The sequence below is a fragment of the Mustela nigripes genome, chromosome 15 (assembly GCF_022355385.1).
Source record: "Mustela nigripes isolate SB6536 chromosome 15, MUSNIG.SB6536, whole genome shotgun sequence".
NCBI lineage: Eukaryota > Metazoa > Chordata > Mammalia > Carnivora > Mustelidae > Mustela > Mustela nigripes.
The window spans coordinates 54,508,018-54,528,044 of NC_081571.1; the positions used below are offsets into that span (position 1 = coordinate 54,508,018).

Sequence of the window (20,027 nt, forward strand, 5' to 3'; positions counted from 1 at the left end):
AGTTGCTTCCTAACAGTAAAATCTCAAACTGAAGCTGGAGTCTGCAAAGACTGTTCCATTTTGTATGGGGTACAGATTACTTACAGCTTCTTAAAGGACCTAGTTCAGGCCTGGAACCTTCTTCACACCAACCCCTCCCCTCCCACTTATCTATTCTAACCTTTTCTGTAAATATAAATATTTCTTTAAATGTGTAAATTGACTTATCTTTAGTCGTGCTCGTTTTTGTTTTTTGTTTTTTTCTGGTAGTATTGTTAAAATAGCCCAGATTACCAAGGGAAACTGAAGTTATTTTCTGGAAGCTGTGAAGACAGGAAATAAAACAATCTCAATAGTTTAGCAACTATTCTGGTTGGGACAGCTGGGTGGCATGGCACAGACCATTAAGCATCATACTCAGGTTGTGATCTCTTAAGTCATGAGATTGAGTCCCAGGTAGAGCCCAGTGAGGCTCTGTGCACAGCACGGAATCTGTTTAGGAGGACTCTTTCTTCCTGTGCCCCTCCCCCCAGCTCTCTCTCTAAATAAATAAAACTTAAAAAAAAAACCCAAAAAACTATTGTGATTGTATGGATTTATAGAAGACATTTCTCTATGAAAAGACTACCTGGGTTTAAGGACTTTTAAGAATTCTGTTTTAAGGGTGCCTGGGTAGCTCAGTCCTTAGGCATCTGCCTTCGGCTTGGGTGGTGATCTGGGAGTCCTCAGATAGAGCCCCGCGCTGGGCTCCTTGCCTACTTCTCTCTCTCCCACTTCCCCTTGCTTGTGTTCCCTCTCACTGTCTCTCTGTCAAATAAAATCTTAAAAAAAAATTCTATTTCAAAACACCTGTTTTATAATTCTTCTAAAAGCATAGTCTATTCTTTTTTATTTAACCATTTTCCTTACACAATTTGAAAAATAAATTGACATTTCACAGTCATTTCCTATCACTTTGGTCATCAGAGTTTATCTCAAGAAAAGATTTCATTTGCCTTAACTTACTACATCTTCAAAACAGTCATTCTACCATAAACTTAATATTAAACACTGTATTTATCAAATACAAATCCAAAACTAAATCCCTAAGTTTGTATGCTTAACTTGTTGGAAAACCAAGTATGTATTTTAGGGTAGTTTTTAAAAATTATAATAATACAACAGTGTTAGTAACTATCTTTATTCTCAAATTGATAAAAGCATTTAACATATACTTTACAGTATAAACAAATTAAGTGCTACGCATTTTGCTTATAAAGTGACTTAAGTATTTCAAGCATTAATATTCAATTTGTACAAAAAAGTACATTTCCAAATAAAGCTTTGGTTAGTAGAACTCATTATGTACTGTCAAATCCATTGTCCAAAGTTGTTCAAGGAAAAAAGCTTCATCCACTAACACAGGTATTTCTTGTACAAAGCTATTTACTATTTAGTAAGAGGGGAAAAGATTACAGTAATTGCTTTTAATTTCCAAGTCTGGATCAGCCTTTTTTCTTCTCATTTATATGTGGCCAGAATACCAAGACTTTGAAAAATCACCTTTTACTTTATTCTTAGGAAGGTAATCTATTTAAAAAATAGATTAGATCTGTAAGACTGTTAGTTTCCATAATTACCAAGATGCTTTCCAAATATTTCAAGCATTATTGTATTAGTCAATTGGGGTAAATCACTTCTAATTTCCCTTAGGAAAGGTGGTATCTACTAGCACTAGTGCTCAGAATCAAAGCTTATATAATACCTCAAAAAACTAAATGTAGCCCCAAACTTAATATTTTTATAGCAACGTGTGGATTACCTTTTATTCATATGAAAGTAATAAAAATGCTACCTAACTTAAATAATATAAAACAGCGTTTTAACCAAATTAACAATCACAAAACTTAAGACATTTTTCTATTAAAATTTTCCAGTCCACTGAGCAATATTTACTCAAAAATATGATTATGAACTTAAATATATCCTCTTTTAAGTTTACTTGTTTATGCTAACCTGTACACTGGTGCTCCTTTTATGTTTTTTGAAAGCCCTGCTTACGTAACTATTTAATTCCAAAATGGAAAAATGAGCCATCACTAAAATTCACTGGAGAATAATATTCTTTCATGGAAATAATTTATAAATATTTTAAAGTTCTACTTTTAATTACTTCAATTTGGCTTTTTTATATAGATAAGCTTTTCATTTCAATTACTGTATATTTCAAAACTAGCTTAAACAAAGATAAACAAAACCAAGGAGAACTGGTAAAGCATTCCTTACTTTACATAGGATGCCTCAAAGTGTCACATACATAGTTAACATCACAGAAGAGAATTTATATGGTTTAGCAGATTATAGAGCAAACCTGAAAGTTTATACAAAGTTAAATACTGCCTCCCTTCCTGTTTTTTTTCTTTTAATTTGATCTTGGCTCTGTTTATTATCCTTCTATAACCACTGTGACACTTCCAGTTGTCTACGAGATCCAATTACCTATACATACCTCTTTAAACAGCTCTGTAACATATTTCAGAAACATTCAACCAATCTTTTTCATTCAATATGACATATCCTACATTTTTCTCACAAAATGCTCTGTCCTGAGCTATAGTAAACACCTTATAACAGGTGTATGTATAACTGAAGACCCTAAAATGTCAAGTTTACATTTTTAAAAAATGCATAGAGAACATAACTTTGGAAAACCTATTAGTACTCACTTCTCAGATACTGTAAGACACAGGTTTTGTTTCTTTCAGACTATTAATCTTCAATAACTGGTTATTACTTTCAGATCTGAACCACATTTAAAAAACTTTTTCTGAGCTTTGACTGCTATTAGGCTGAAGAAAGAGATGAAGTTTTCTGACCAAAACTGGTCCATGGGTCTTCCAATAAACAATCCTTACATATTCAATGCAGGTATCAAATTTCCATGCCACAAAATAGAATTACATCAGAACTACAGGATATAAACTCTTATTATAATACAATATGCTTAATATTAAGGTGCTATTCATCATGTCCTACATCATTCAGTCTACCAAGTGGGCATCATGTCTGGAAACCATACCCTACCAAGATGCTTGGACACCTCCCAATGGATCTGCTCCAAACTGTATTTTTGGTCAGGAATTAATACTTCTTCCATAATGGATAACTGAGACAGGCGGCCACCACACATCTTCACAAACTCAACAAAGGCACTACATGAGACTTCACATTCCCCTAGTCCAATAGCTGACAAATTTTTACAACGTTCTGCAATGCGAATTAACTCTTCATCAAGTGGCCGTAATCCATTAGCACATACTACTAATTCAACTAGTCTAGGGCAAGTCATTCCCACACGGCCAAGCACATCTTTGCTTACTGATCTCCCAAAGTAAAGATGGGTGGCAGGTATTTCATACCGAAAGAATGGATCAAATTCCTCTTCATATAAAAAAAAATACATCACTAAGTTCACTTTTGGTGAATGTCTGATGAAAGCATCCCAGCTGCTTTTCTGAATAGTATGGAAGTGTGTCTGTCCAGGATTCTCACTGACTACATCAATGCGCAAATGTTCTAATCGGACATGTTTTTCAGAAGATAAAGCAAGCAGCAATTCATCACTTAACAAGTGGTAATTCAGGGCCAGTTCACGTAAGCCATGACATTGATCAGCCACACAGAGGATACCTTGAAAGAAAAAAGACCTAATTATTTACAGATTTTTGTACAACTTCATTATCTGTTCAAAAAAGTTAATCAAGTACATGTCTCACAATAAAGGCTTACATATTTTCCGATCACAAAACTACAATTTAGTTATGTGGTTGGATGAGCAGAAAGTCAAACATTCAAAAACCTATTACTAATTCTGTCTATTAACAATGAGACAGTAAATCTGATACCTTAAAAAGAAGGTGAAGCTCACTTAACAACTTACATCATAAATTATTAATAAATACAGTTGACCCTTGAACACCGAGGTTAGGGACACTGACCCTTGTACAGTTAAAAATCTGTGCATAACTTTTGACTCCTCCAACACTTACTCACTAATAGTCTACTGTTGACCAGATGCCTTAGTGATAACAGTCAATTAATACATACTTTGTATGTTAAATATATTTTGTGCTACACTCGTACAACAAAGTTAGAAAAAAGAAAATACTAAGAAAATCTTAACAGGAAATATATTTATAGTATATGTCTGTATTTATTGGAAAAAAAAAAAACAACAAGAAACCACATGTGGACCCACAAAGTTCAAACCCATGTTGCTCAAGCATTAGCTATATGTTAATATTCCATAACTTAGTAACGTTTACCCTAGTTATGCATGGACAATGCCATAGTCTTTAGAAAACTTATTATTAACACCCAACTTGTAAGTTAAGCCAAGAAAAGTTAAGTGATCATTGCTATAGAGGCCAAAGGACATTTTTTTAAACTGAAAACTTAATCCTAATTAAAAAGAAAAAAAAGAGGCAAAGCCAAATAAAAGAATCAATGTAACTTAAAAAAAAATTAGACAAATTTTAGAAAAATATTTCTAATAGGTGAGCAACAAAGAGTTTTAACTGCTAATAGTGCAAGATACCACTAGATAAATGAGTCCAAGGTAACTAATTCACATGAATGGAAATATTAAATATAACTAACATATTCTAACATATCCAGAAAGCAGTTCTATAAATGTTTCCCTAAACTCAGGGCACTATGCTTCAGAACTGCCCCAAACCCCTATCAGCAGATCTTACCAAAGGTGAGTACCTGATCTCAGAAATGGCCTAGTATAAAAATTCTACCCCAAACAGAGAGCCTGTACTACTTGATAAATGATCCATTCAAACCATTTATTTCTTGTATTTAGAAACAAGGATAGAAACAAAACACACATCACATTATCTACTATTTATTGTGTAATTATGGTATGTCAGATACTTGATATGCTATCCCATGAATACTCAAAAAAATCTAGAAAAATAAGTATTATTTCTATTTTGAAGCTGATGCAGCTAAAGACAGCAAAGCTGGAATTCAAACACAGATTGACTCTTAAGTTCATGTGCTTAACTACTGCTTGAGAAGTGACAAAACAGAGAGGGAATTATAAGATAAAGTTTAACAGCAGTGGAAGGAGAATATCGGCAATACAATCAGTGAAGAGATAAACTGAATCACCAGTATAAGAGTCACAAAAGAGGGGATAAAGGATATCTGTGCTGGAGCACCTTGGTGGCTAAGTCAGTTAAGTGTCTACTTCTTGGTTTCAGCTCGGGTCATGATCTCAGGGTTGTGAGATCGAGTCCTACATCAGACTCCATGCTCAGTGCAGAGTCTATCTGTCCCTCTCCTTCTGCTCCTCCCCCACTATACTCTCTCTAAAATAAGTAAAATCTTAAATTTTTTAAAAAGATTTCATTTATTTTAGAACACAGGCAGAGGGAGCAGGAGGCAGAGGGAGAAGCAGGCTCCCCACTGAGCAAGAAGCCTAGTTCAGGACTCCATCCTGGGACTCCAGCTAGGATCATGACCTGAGCCAAAGGCAGATGCTTAGCCAACTGAGCTACCCAGGATTCCATAACATAACATATAACATAACATAACATAACACATAACATAAAATGTAACATAATGACACCTGTGCTTTCAGCCACAGCATTCAGCCATGGCTGAATGAGTTTCCACTCTCCATAAGGTGTGTATATACTTTGAAATAAATCATTACCCAAGATAACATGATATCTCTTCTTTACAATCTCATAAAGCCCAATATAAAAAGAAAACAAATACCAGACCGTGGTGACTGAAGGGATATAGAAAGGGCAGCAAAGGGGCGCCTGGGTGGCTCAGTAGGTTAAAGCCTCTGCTTTCAGCTCAAATCATGATCCCAGGGTGCTGGGATCAAGCCCCGCATCGGGCTCTCCGCTCAGCGGGGAGCCTGCTTCCCATCCCCCTCTCTCTGCCTGCCTCTCTGCCTACTTGTGATCTCTGTCTGTCAAATAAATAAGTAAAATCTTAAAAAAAAAATTAAAAAAAAGAAAGGGCAGGAAAGAATCAAGGATGTCGGCCAGGTCTCTGACAACTAGGATGGATGGTACCATTTACCAAGACAGCACACAAGACAAAGGAAGAGATTTGGATAGAGAGAAAAGAAAGTTCATTATTAGTCTGAAGTACCAGTGAGACACTCCAGAGCAACTGGGCCACCGGCAGCTCCACACATTGCTCTGGAGTTCCAGAGTAACTGTAACTGGGAAGTGTTAACATACAGAATGAAACTGAAGCCACAGATGACCATGCACAGCCCAGAGTGCAGAGTAAAACAAAAAAAGACCCAGCACAGAACACAGTGAAACACCAAAATTTAAGGAATGAAAAGAAAAATCAGCAAAAGGAATGGTAGGAAAAATCAGAGGAGGAAAATCAAGAATACAGTATCAGTCAAGTCAAGTCACTAGTATCAAATGGTGCCTAGATCAAGCAAGAAGACAATTATAATTACTATATGAAATGGGAAAAAAGTCTGATAAAATATTCAGTGAAAAAAGAATAGAAAATAGCCCTTAATTTCAACTTAGAGAAAGAACAGTCCCAATATGCAAAATATAGATAGAAAGAAAATATGCAAATATATTAAATTTTAAAGTGAAATTCTCTACGGTTATACTCTTAAATTAAAAAGCATTACAAGTACTCTCTTTCATTTCCCTTTTTGAACAACTTGCCCAAAGCCATTAGATAAGACCACACAAGTTTATACATGCTATCAGAATTGATGTGTATATATTTAATAAAAGTAAATGAACAGGAGATGGGCTAGGATAAAGAGAATAATGAACTCACAGTTTCACAGAGAAACTAGAGACCTAACGGCTCTCTTAGTATAGTCTAGTATGGGAAGTACTGTAAGTTATGTTTAGAATACTATGGAAACAACACATGGGTGAATTAAACCAGAGAGGAGGAAATAAGAACAAAACCAGAATTCTGAAGGCAGGCCTGGAGTTAGCTAGAGGAAGAAGTGGGAGAAAAACTGAATTCCACAAAGTACAGTGTATTAATGCACACACAGGGACTAAGAACCATAGTTATGTAGGACTCAAGTAAAAGCAGAAGGTAAATGAATAGCAAACAAGATTAAAGAGACAGGAGGAGGTAAGGATACAAAGGACCTTGTACGTTATGAAGCTATGAAATGTGGACCATGCTCTCACAGCAAACTTATAAAATAGACAGAAAATGTGACCAAGGTCACATTAGAATTAAGTGCCAAAGGTCCATTCTTCTTAAATTCTCTTTTATTAGATTATTACTTTCAGTAGTAATCTAGAAGGGGCAGAATCAACTAGGGAAATACTGCAATACACCTAGCCATTCCAATCACCAAGACCCTCCATGTAGGACACATGGACGACAAGTAAGTAATCTCCATCCAAAAGGAAATCATTTTCTTGGGGGAAAGCCAGGCTTTAGTCATGGTAAGAAGGTGGGAAGTATCCTGCAACGACATCAAGGATTTAACGGTCTTAAAAACAGGTTTCCTAAATAACACAGCCCAAAGACTGGGAGGGATGTCAACAGTGGGAGGATGTGTCAGAATGGAAGCCTCAGGGAGTAATAATACCAAGTGCAAGTTTAGTGCTCGCTTCGGCAGCACATATACCAAGTGCAAGTTTATACTTAATTTACAGTACGAACCATTTGGAATTTAAAAGATCTCAAACTGAATAATGTAGTAATGCTTAGAAAATTCTATAAAAGTTGGAGAGAGCTTTCATAATGCTACTCCCCATTTAATGGGCTCTCAGCTCCAAAACTCCACTTAAGGGTTATTTTGCAAAATCTAAGGTGGCGACTTTAGCATAGTTCTCCTCCTTCTACACAGTGAGAAGAAAAGCAATTTTGAAATTGCTCTGATTCAAAACCTACACCCTGCTGGCTCAACTACAATTAGAGTAAATTCTATCTTACCTGAATGGGCAACCTCAGGCAAATCTTTTTTTTTTTTTTTTTAGTATGTCCATTTTCTTGAACATGTTGGACACAAGTTGCCAAATAAGAGTAGAAAATAAGTGAAAGTTAAGTGTCTAGGTTAGGAATGCCACAAACTTTATGTTATTGCATTATGACATTAATATTAAATATTTATCCAAAAAAGATGAAATAATATTGACCGATCTATGTATGAGGTTAATGATCACAGTTTTTAATTTGATAAGTGCATCAATACATTTTACTAACATGTTATCTGGCAAAACACAACACACCTGCTGGAGAGACGTGAGGACAGCTGCTCATTTTCAGAAGCTTGAGTGTATCGCTGTTGTTGGCCACTAGTACTTTGAGGGATGGATCATCTACTGGGGTATCATCTATTTTAAGCGAGGACAAGGATTTGGAGTTTACAAACACTACCGTCAGTGCAGAAATAAAGTGAGACTGAAAAGCAAAAAAAATTAAAACAGTTGCAATCTTCATAGAAGAGAATAGAGGGGTGTTCATATAATTCACATAAGGATCCATCTAAACCCCAATGATATATTCCATAACTATTATAGGGGTAGCATCCCTCCACTTTGTTGTTGGAGATATGGCAAAAAAGAGAGGTGACTATTTGTTATCTTTGAGGAAAAGATTTTTAGTTGTAGAAGAAAGAGATTTTAAGCCTCAGGCTGCGTGTCTCTAAATCACAACTGTCACTGGTGAGTAAAAAGACAAATTACGGAATCCAGGATGAGAATACCTCTCAGATACTTCGTATCATCTTATCTGGAAACCCTATTCCATTGTTTTATAACACTGAACTGCATTTTTTTGGTCTGATAATGACCATTAAAACATTTATAATTATTAGCATAATCATTAAAATTATAATAAAGATCAACTCAGAAGCTATGAAAGACTCACCTAGAATATAAAAGCTCATAGAAAATTTGATTCTAAAATAAGGAAAAATCATACCTAAACAAAATTCCAAGTTTAAAACTCCTTTAAATATGTTCAATTATCTACAATATTTTCAAGCTATTTTATTCCAATATATTTCCCCACAAATGTACCAATTATTATTACTGCATTTATTATATACATATAATTATGTTGGAATCTGACCTAAAGGAACCACTGCAGAATAGCAGGAATTAAAGCATGGTCAGCATATGTAACTTGGAATCAGCTAAACCAATGGACGAGGAATTCAGGAGTAGGAAAGAGAGGTAGACATATGCTCCAACATCATCTTCTACATAACCAATCTCACCCTCCACTTAGCTTTATTTATAAATTCACTACAGCAGTTAAAAGGAATGAGGGCAGGCTAACACAATGAAACACCATTTTCATGGTCACATTCCCTAACTTTCTTTTCACCTACAATTAAATAACTAGTTAACTAATTAAATTTTGACCTATCTTCTCTTAATACTTTGACATCAACCTCAATTCTTTGACCTTGTACAGTCACATGTCATTAGCATACTCACAACTGTATTACTGCCCTTTCCCCATTTCCCTCAGATTTATCTCTGGTCAAATACAACTTCTTTTATGTTCTTTTCTGTTCTCCCAGGATTTCCAAGATATAGAAACACCCTATTTCAATCTTTGACAAGAGCCAAAATGGGGATCAAGGTGGAGGCAGAGAGAACTTCTACCAGATGCATCACAGTACCCAAAGAAAAACTACTAATGTACACATTTGTTTTTTAATTAGGTACATAGAAAATAAATTCAGAACATATAATTTCCTATATAGAAGTCAGTACTCTGACTTAATCAGAATCTCCTGTACTGCTCAAAGGAGGGGGGAAATTCAGGATAGGGAAAGTAATCTAAAATCTCAAAGCTTCTCAGGTGATTTTCATGCACATTAAGTTTGAGAACCACAGTGCTCTGACTCACATACTTACATTCTTAAATGAGGAAAACATTTTCTCTCAAATGTATGTAAAGAACCATTTAAAAAAATCAAGTAGGGATGCATAGGGGCTCGGGTCATAATATTAGGGTCATGAGATCAAGCCCCATATTGGGCTCCACATGAGGTGTGGAACCTTCTTAGGATTCTCTCTCTCCCTCTCACTCTGCCCCTGACCCCAGCTGCTCCTGCTTGCTCTCTCAAAAAACAACATCAAATAAGACTTTTAATCAATTGGTGATACATTTCTTACTGATATTCCATTCTATTACCACCTGGGTTATAACACACACTCAATTGAATACAATTTCTTCCTAAATCATCCTTGTAAATTAAACTGTTAGGTGTGTTAAATGGATATCTAGATTTTAGTTTGCAGTGTACTCTGATAAAAAAAACTTTCAAATTATTGTTAGATGCTAATATACCCAACATTAACTAACATACTTAGGGGACCTTTATCAATTGCCTTTCTAAAAACACACACTTGGGGCACCTAAGTGGCTCAGTCAGTTGGGCATCTGATTCTTGATTTCAGCTCTCGAGGTCATGGGATCGGGCTTCACATTGGGTTCCATGGTGGGGGAGGAGTCTGCTTGGGATTCTCTCCCTCTCCACCTCTCTTTGCCCCTCCTTCCCACTAGAATGTGCTTTCTCTCTAAACTAAATAAATAGGGATGCCTACATAGCTCAGTCAGTTAAGCATCTGCCTTTGGCTCAGGTCATGATCCCAGAGTCCTGGGATTGAGCCCCACCATCAGGCTCCCGGCTCAGCAGGGAGCCTGCTTCTCCCCCTCCCTGCCTTCTGCTCCCCCTGATTATGCTCTCCTTCTGTCAAATAAAATCTTTAAAAAATATAAATAAAAATAAACTAAATAAATCTTTAAAAATGTATTTTTTCTATTTTAAGAGACTAGTTATTAGAGACACCATCTAATTACATGTAGGATTATGTTGGAATATATATATAAATATAAATAGTTCACTCTTCACAAAAAACAAAAAAACTTCTCTTTAAATAAAATCTATGCATTAATCCAAGCTGTACTAATTTTTGCTCAAGAATAAATCTTTACCCATTACCAGAAGATTTTATAATTAATCTATACTTGTTCTCACTACTGGCACTGTCTACTTTTCTTTGATTAAAATTTCACCAATCTGCTCTGAAAGTCCAAAAAGGAGCTGCTATATGCCTTTTTTCTAATATGCTTCTCAGTTTTACTTAGTCTCTTTTAGGGTGTCTTGTTGAACCCTCTGCAAATTTCTTTTTAAAGATTTTATTTATTTATTTGACAGAGATCACAAGTAGGCAGAGAGGCTGGCAGGGGTGGGGGGGAAGCAGGCTCTCTGCTGAGCAGAGAACCGTATGGGGGGCCTCGAGCCCAGGACCCTGGGATCATGACCTGAGCCAAAAGCAGAGAGGCTCAACTGACTGAGCCACCCACACACCCCACCCTCTGCAAATTTATTCACTCTTAACTTTTCCCACCAAGAAGCACAAGGTGATCAGAAAAAGGAAAAGCTTTTAAAAAAAATCCTATTGCCTAACAATCTAAACAGTAACCAGTTTTCCAATGAGTGTACTATTTTTCTTACACTCCCATTGTCACTACAAGAAATGTAACTACCAGTAACAAAACCAGCAAATACCTTTGGTAAATCCATAAAGCTTGGTCGAGCCGTTGAAATAAGTCCAAGTGTTTTTAAAGAGCAGTTTACCAGTTGTGATAATATATCACAAGCTGCTTCAGCAGATTCTTTGCTGCTGTCCACCTTAAAAAAGAACAGATAATTTAGCCATGCCTATATTTACATTTCTATGCATAATCTTAATTTTACAAAAGCAAGTTATTAATTACATTACAAAGAATATTTATTCTTTCAATCATATACCCTCATGTACAATGTCAGCTTTTTCTGAGTCTCCTTGAAAAATTTTAAGTGCAACTGTCAAGACTTAAATTTTGTTATGATATAATAAAGGACTTGATTTTTAAGCTGATTTACTCCAAACTGACTATATAATATATAATCTAATGGAACACATGAATTTATAGCTTTTGAAAAATAATTACATATTTGGTAATAGATCTAATTCTACATGCAAATACAGTGTCTATGGTACACAGGTTTCAAGGCACCAGAAAGTGAATATTTACTCAAAAGGTTCAAATTAATCAAAACCTGGGATTATCACTAATGATATTAACGGAAAGATGAATGTCAAGTAAAATGAGGACATCTGACCAGTCAAGCATGAAAATCTGAATCAAATGAGAAGCAGCTGCTCCCACACAGAAACATTTCCTAGTGAAGAGTAATATGGACAAAAACTCCTGTGGGATATGAGAAGGAGCTCTAGTTGTTCCATGAGCTAAAAAACATCTTAAAAGAGAACAGTTAAAAGTAATATGACTTTCATTTCTAGAATGATGTACCTTACCTTAACCCAAAAATGTTCTGAAGAGCTGGCTGTAAAACTGTCAACTGTTTCAGAGCTGTTTATAGTACTTTTCTTTGACTAAGTATTTCTACAGAAGTGGTTCCTAATGTGTGCTCCCTAGACCGGCAGCATCATCATCACCTGGGAACCAGTTAGAAATGCAAATTCTCAGGCCTGTCCCAGATCATCTCAGTCAGAAACTCAGGGGGTGGCACCCAGCAATCTTTGTCTCAACCAGCACTCCCGGTGTTTATGATACACATAAAGTTTGAGAACCACTGTTTTATACTCATAATTACTAACGCCTGTCTGGCCTAGTTAGTGATAAACTCCACACACATATAATCAGGAGAGCTCAGGAGACTATTACGGTATGGCTCTTTTGGTAAATAAGAAATTATTTTCTCAGGAAAATAAATAATCCCTAATAAAAATGTTTAAACTTACAAGAAAGATGTTTTGTAAGGATTATGCAAGTTGGATACAGCTGAACTGTGTCATATGGCTGTAAAGGAGTAACACTGACCCAGCCAACCCCTGGATGGAAGTGGTTTTTAGATCTATGAGATTATGTTATTATGCTCATCTTTTCTCAAATTTATGACAGAATACTCAGACAACTCAAAGATGACTGAAACCGAAGGAAGGCTCTTGAGCTTTCTTCATGGGGAGATGGGGGGAGGGACAACACTTGAGGAGTTCTGGGATTTGTCTGATTCTCTCACCATTCCCTCACCCTTACCCTCAGGACTGCCAGGTAACATACAGGACATCCATTTAACTAAGTATTATGCCTCAAATAATGAATGGAATATATTTACACTAAATATTATATGTTGATTATCTAGAATCAAAACTCAATTAATAGGCATCTTCTATTTTTCCTTGATAAAGCTAGCAATCATATCCCCAGCAGACTAAGAGCCTTTGCGCATTTTTCTGGGAAGACAGCCAAACGCACCCAACCATTCCTATCACCACCACTCTCCTCCTCTTCAGATACATATGGAATAATAAGCAGGTAATCTTTATCTAAGAAGGAATGACAACTTTGAGAGCAGTCAAGACTAGTTTTGGCAAAGAACTCTGGGTTGAGAACCACTTTATCTAGGTTTAATCTGACCTATTTAACAACTGCTACCTATGGGTAATCAGGTATGCCATGTGTTCCTTTTCAACAACTGTCAGGTATGTTAAAGGTTTAGTAAACATGTCTATGTTCCATTATTTATCCTCAGAACAAAACATTATAAGCCTCTGTACTCCTATAAACCACTGTGATTCCTTAAACTATTCTAGACATCTCAAAAAGCCACCCAAGTTCATTTCTCTCGTCACTGCATGAATTCCCTTCTGGCAACGAAAAAGAAATAAACAGTTCCCTTTGGCATTCTTCCAAACACCTTTGCCTATTTCTCTCTAAAACATACTCTTCTGAACCTTTTACATAGTATTTCTGTATCTCCTTTTTATTTGAAGATCCCATATCATAAAGCCATCAATAACCAGAATTCAGTCCCTATTAAATAGTAATAGCAATTAAGTTTTGGTCAATCATAATCTCCACATTTTTTTATTTTATTGTACATTTCTTTTTCCTCAAATTAACAATAATGCAATGTGACTGTCAGCTTTGGTAAATGATTTATACTTATTTAGAAGTTACTTCTGTTCTTTTAAAAAAAAATCAACAGTAATTATGACTCAGTGGAGTAATTTAGCTCAAAAATAATTATTTCTCACAGCTTCCAACGTATGCTATAATTCTCAATCTTTTAGGAACTTTCTCTAAAAAGGCAATATTCTAAAGACAGGGGAAGACATATTGGTTTAGGACAAAAAGCCAAAACAAAATATGCTTTTTTTCTTTTTTTAAAAGAAAGATTTAAAGTATTACCTTGAAGCTGACATACTGCAGATGGTTTGAATGTCTTTTAATAATCTGTTTGATCAGCTCTGGATGTGTAGCTTTCAAGTAAGATGTAGCTGGCTGATTCAGTTCAAATTCAAAACATCTCCACAAGTCAGGCATGTGAAATACCTGGTTCCAGTTGCGGCAAACTTGTGAAGCATGAGCCCGGTCAAGAAGAGGCAAATACTTAAACACCTGGAGAATAATGTCCTGAAGGAGATTACCCCAATCACAAGTCTGAGAATGCTCATTTGTAGTCCTCAGTTTCTTAGATTTCTCTGCAGTACCTTCTTCTGATGAATTATGGTCACTATCTCTTCCTCCTCGTTTCATCCTATTCAGAAAAATGCATCATTTTTTTCCACATTTAACTTTTGAATAAAAATTAAGCCAATACTCACTATCACTGAGATGCATATATATGTTCATAAATAGAAACACAAACATGCAGAAAGAACTGGATCAGTGATTCAAGGAGAATATCAAACAAAATGGAAAATGCCAGTGGAGACCAACTGTTATTTAAATATTCTATACAGGTGTTTTTAAACATCTATTTATACTATACTACTTGGGGGAGGGGAAGTATCGTGATTTTGAAACTAAACCAAGAATTGTATTTCAAAAACTACAGTCAACTAAAAGGAATATAAAAAAGAATCTACAGTGACACTTCCCAAAGGTTTCTTAAAAGTCATCTAAGGATACCTGCTATATTTGAGTTCTTAAATTTAAGGAGACAGTCCCAAGAACCTGTAGAAAGGATTTGAATTAAGTAACCACCAGATCTTTCCACAATGAGTAGTCTGTGATATGCATTACTACCAGACCCAATCTTTGCTTAAAATAAGCAAATCCACCCCCCTACTATGCATTGTTTGGTCCAAAATGTGGTTTCTTCTTCCAACATATCAGTTACTACTGCAATATTTACCCTAAGTTGTATTTCTGAACCAGGTTATGTATTTATTCTGTGTATATGTACTACCTTCATTTCATTTGTTTCTTTGAAATAGTCATTGTTGCAAAACAGTAGCGTGATTAAGAGAATGGGCTCTGGAATCAAGCTCCCTGGCTTTGAACTGTAGCTCTACCTCTCACTGGTTCTAGGGCCTCAAACAAACTACTTGATTGACCTTCCTGTGCACTTCAGTTTATAAAATGGGGATAAAAACATACAGGGTTCTTGTGAGGAATTAAACTGCATTAGGGCTTGAAAAGAGATAGAGAATGCTGAACTCAGGTACACGAAAGCAATCCAGCATTAAAGACATTAGTGTGTGACACACAAATGAAGTATGTGTGAGTAAGTGCAAGAACACATGCTTATGTAAGAGAAACACATACTGGAAGTAGATTTACCATATTAATTAACTATAATAAGCGGAATTATACTGTATTGTATTACATTAATAATATAGTAATAGGATTATAATAGTGGTGGCATTACAGGTGTAATCAGATAAAGAGGACTTTTTTTTTTTTTAAGAGATCTTGTTTTGATTTGTTATTCAGAAAAATAAGTACTAAACTAAAAAATAAGTACTCCAAATTAAAAAATAAGTACTGCATGATCCAAACTAAAGGAGTAAGTGCAGACCAATCATTAGTACCCCTATTAGTTTAGGCCTGCAACATTTTTATCTCTAGAGAATAGTTCTGGCAGGGTAGTGGTTTGGAGTCACAGCTTTTGCAAAGAATGGCTTGTGGCTCCAAACTCCCTTCTTCTGGTATATGAGTGTATAAAAATTTCTGATTTCTGTGTGGGATGAAGGATGTACATATGCATGACTCTTAACCAAATATGTCTCTGTAGACGCTCTCTATCCAGCAGCCAGCAAAACTTGTGAAAGGACTGGGGGCTGAAAGGAAACAGAATGGCAAAGGCCCCTTCATGCCATTAAAAATCTGCCCAGGTCTTAGCTCATGTGCAATAAATGAACTACATTCCTCACTGATCCTACTTCCAAATATGTGAGTTAAAGTAAACAACCAAAAGGGGAGGGGAAAGGAGAAAACAGAATGACACAGGTGATGGCAAGAGGGTAGTTTTATGAAAGATTAAAACTTGCGTGTTAATGTAAGAATATATTTTTTAATGTGTTTAGAGAAAAGGCTGATTATACCTTTTAGAGAAAAGAAATTTACTATACCTTTTAGAGAAAGGGTATAATTTACAATATAGTCTTTAATATTTTAAAAAAAAACCTCTTCTAGGAATAATGTCCCACTAGAGGCTGAGGTCACACTGTCATTATGACCCATTTTTCAGCTCTACCTTATCCTGGAGGCTTACTTTAATTTTAGCATAGAAAATTTGGGTCAAAGAACAAAGAGTCTGCTACCCAGCAAACTCATAATTTGGCTTATAATTTCTCTTCTGACTGCCTAAAACTACTCATAATTTTGAGATGCAGAGTTCAAAAAAGAATGAAGCTGTCTTTATAACTACTACTCCTTATTATACAATGCTGATTGTCTGTTTCTGGAGAAAATCTTCTAAAACCATAATTATTCAACTTACAGATGGAATGATTCATTTTACTTTAGAATATAGGGATATATAAACAAAAATAAAATGACAGCCTTATTTACACAATTATCTTTGCTAACACTTTGCTGATACTAACAATAGTTCCTTTCTTTTGTCACTACAGCCATTTTAAGTATGTTTCAATATCTTTCCAAGTTGAGTGGAGAAAAAAAGGTAACATATAAAAAAGACATATGCAACACTGAGGAATAGTAATCTCTTGAACTAGATATAAGACTGTATGATTGCCAAAGTATATTTTAAGCACTTACTAGTTTATGAATACCTGAACAAAAGTCTGTAATATGTCAGAACTATAGTACATATAGCAACAGAAAAAAATGCAAGGCCAAATGCTGATAAAAATGGTTCTCTGTATTATTTTCATTCATGCATGAAAATAAAAGAACACTGTAGGCACCTAATAAAATTTTTAAATGTCAATCTTTTCCAAGATGATCTCGTTTATTCATGCAAAAAAAGTTTATATTGCTTCTAAAAGTATTTAAACCTATGTACACATGAAGCTCTTCTGTATAAAGAAAGCTAAACAATTCAGAGTATCCACCAGTCTGCAAAAAATTTACATCAATAGAGTATTAATCTCCTTCTTTTAGTCAAAGTGAAAACACCTCTTACATTTGAACAGGAAGAGTGCAGAGGAAGAAGCTGGACAATAAATGTCAATGACACTTTGCAGAGCACCAAAATCAGGTTTCTTCAGGGCTCCAGCAGTTCCATTTCCAACTGCAACTTCTCCAGGCCCCAAATAATTCATGCACCTTAGGCCCCAAGAACATTTGTTGGGACTGATATTATCATGATGCACCAAAGGAAAAACAAAACAAAACAAAAACAAAAACAAAAATGAGGAAAAACTACAGACCAGTTGAGCAGAGCACAGGGAGTTACTGAACTAATTATTAATATTTCCATACACTCTGAAAGAAGCAGTAAACTGGTTCATCAGGAGAGCTGAGGAAAACACTCAGCTGTGTCCACCATGTGTATTAAGCACTTTTAATAAACTGTGCATGTAGTAATTTAAAAAACCCATTTGTACTACGCTCTAAAAAGCCTGTTTTGGCATCACATTCCCTTTCCGTTTCTGTTCTGCTTTGACGATTATCAAAATTAACTTGCATGAATATCAAAATTAATTTGCATGAGTATCAAAATTAGTTTGCATGAATATCAAAATTAGTTTGCATTCTTCGGCAGGAATGCAAGAAATTAAAAAGTGGGAAGAGATTAATTCTCAGAACTAAATGGTAGGAAGAGTGAGGTGGTGACAATGTGTGTACAGTCATTTGCAGGAAACTCGGAGTGGACGGCATTTTTATAAATATTTCAAAAGAAGGCGGAAAAAAATAAGAAACTAATTAAAAGATCTGGGGCACTGGATTGGGTATCATCAACAACAAAATAATGGTAATCTAACCTCTTCGCTCGGACATGCAGGTCAATCATTTAATAGGCTGCTTCCTGTTCTCGGTCTGCAACTCCACCTGAAACGCTGCCCACGCCTAAGGCTGGCGCGAAGCTGCTCATCACAAGTTGGCCAAGTTTTCCACTTGGCTACGGGGCCGCAGCGTCCCCTCCTCCTGCGCCACCTCCAAGGATTGGCTCTCCCTGACATTTCTCACGCGCTCCACCCAGGGCAGTCTGCTTTGACGTCTTAACGCCCCTCGCTTTCCACACTACACGCACCCGCACAGCCCACGCCGGGAAGAGCCCGGCACAGCGCAAGCTCCACGGTGCCCGTCACCAATCCCCGCCAAGGGTAACAGAAGCGGGCGACAGCGGCCCCGAGCCCGCACACGCACCACGCCTTGTTGACATGTTTTGAAGCAGGCGTCGCGGGGAAACGCCCCCAAGCAGGCTCCGAGGTCTGGGCGCCGCGCCCCACACGACGCTCCCGAGGGGCGGCGAGTACGCGCCCGGGACCCGCCGCCCCCCACCCGCCCTGCCGCCCACGAAGGTCGGCGGACGCACCCCAGCCCCGCCGTCACAGGGGGGCTCGGGCCCTGCCCCTCCCGCCGTTACCTGCTGCCGGGGGCGGCTTCCCCCACACACCACCCCGGGCTCCGGGGACGGCGGCGGCTGGTCCCGCGGCTCTCACATGAGGCCCCCCGGGAACCCGGCTTTGCGCTCCCGCCGCCGCGGCCCGCCGCGCTCCGCCCGCATCCGAGACTCTGGTCCCGCGGCGAGCGCCAACCCGGCTCCACCTTTGCGGCTCTGGCTGCCCCAGGAGAAGCCTCCTTTCGCAGTCCCGCGCTGCCCGCGTCCTCCTTCCGGGACGCCTTGTCGCCGCGAAAGACTCCTTCAGCGAGCCGCGGCCACCGCGTAGCTCCCAACCGCCTCGGCCCAGACAGCGACTCCAAAATGGCGTCCGGGGCTCGCGGCCGCGCGCTTTCCCCGGCGCGTCTCCGCCCGAGGGAGCGGGCGCGTGTCCGCTGGGGCGCGCCCGCGGAGGGCGGGGGAAGGCGGCAGTGGGCTGCGCCCGCCGGGAGCGCGCACCCTCGGTGCAGCTGGGGGCCTCCGCCTCCGGGTACCAGGAGTCTGTTGTCTTCCTCCCCCAGACGCTACTGCTACTTTTAGGGGATTCTTCGTTTTGAAGCCAGTGTGGGAGGGCTGGAGCGGGCTAGATGGCTGAAAAGCTATCTGCGGTTGAAACTGGAAAGTTTAGGGAGGTGGAGCAGGAAGGGAGAAAGGAGTGTCTCCGCAGCTGGGGACAACTCCACAGCTGCATCTCCGCAAAAAGATAACCTGTAACGGATTACAGCGGACTCACCTGCGTGCTGCGGCGCCGGGTTTGGGAAGGCCACGCCTGCGCCGCGGAGCCCGAAGGGTTAAATACAGTCTCTGAAAACTGACACACGGCACAAGTCCAGAAGGTGTTGTTGTTCGTTTGACATATGATGTATCATTTGCTTGAGGGGTACAGCTCTGTGAACGGTCAGTCTTAGCCAGTTCACAGCACTCACTATAGCACATACCCTCCCCAGTGTCCATCACCCATAAAGCTGCGGCGGATCAGGGAAGAATGGTTGGCAGTGTTAACGTTGGGATTACGAATGATTTTTCTACTTAAAATATTTGTATTTTCCAATTTCTCTAAAAAACACTTTGGGTCGTCAGAGTTACTACTTGTTAAAAAAAAAAAAAAAAAAAAAAAAACCACCTTTAGGGGCGCCTGGGTGGCTCAGTGGGTTGGGCCTCTGACTTCGGCTGGTGTCATGATCCCAGGGTCCTGGGA

General features: G+C 37.9%; 1 protein-coding gene across 3 annotated transcripts; it reads right to left on the bottom strand.

Annotated features, from left to right (window-relative positions):
- Positions 1 to 1,143: 1,143 nt before the first annotated feature.
- On the bottom strand, positions 1,144 to 19,183 carry FBXL3 (F-box and leucine rich repeat protein 3). Of its 3 annotated transcripts, XM_059377951.1 has the most exons (6): positions 18,815 to 18,904; positions 17,408 to 17,577; positions 14,221 to 14,569; positions 11,531 to 11,653; positions 8,229 to 8,400; positions 1,144 to 3,648 (listed from the first exon to the last, which is right to left on the bottom strand). In XM_059377951.1, coding segments are annotated over exons 2-6 (1,290 nt in total). In that variant the 5' UTR covers positions 17,410 to 17,577; positions 18,815 to 18,904; the 3' UTR covers positions 1,144 to 3,004. The 3 variants fall into 3 exon arrangements, with proteins under 3 accessions (XP_059233934.1, XP_059233935.1, XP_059233933.1); XM_059377952.1 differs by lacking the exon at positions 17,408 to 17,577 and having other exon boundaries at positions 18,815 to 19,183; XM_059377950.1 differs by lacking the exons at positions 17,408 to 17,577; positions 18,815 to 18,904 and adding an exon at positions 18,210 to 18,577.
- Between the last annotated feature and the right edge of the window lie 844 nt (positions 19,184 to 20,027).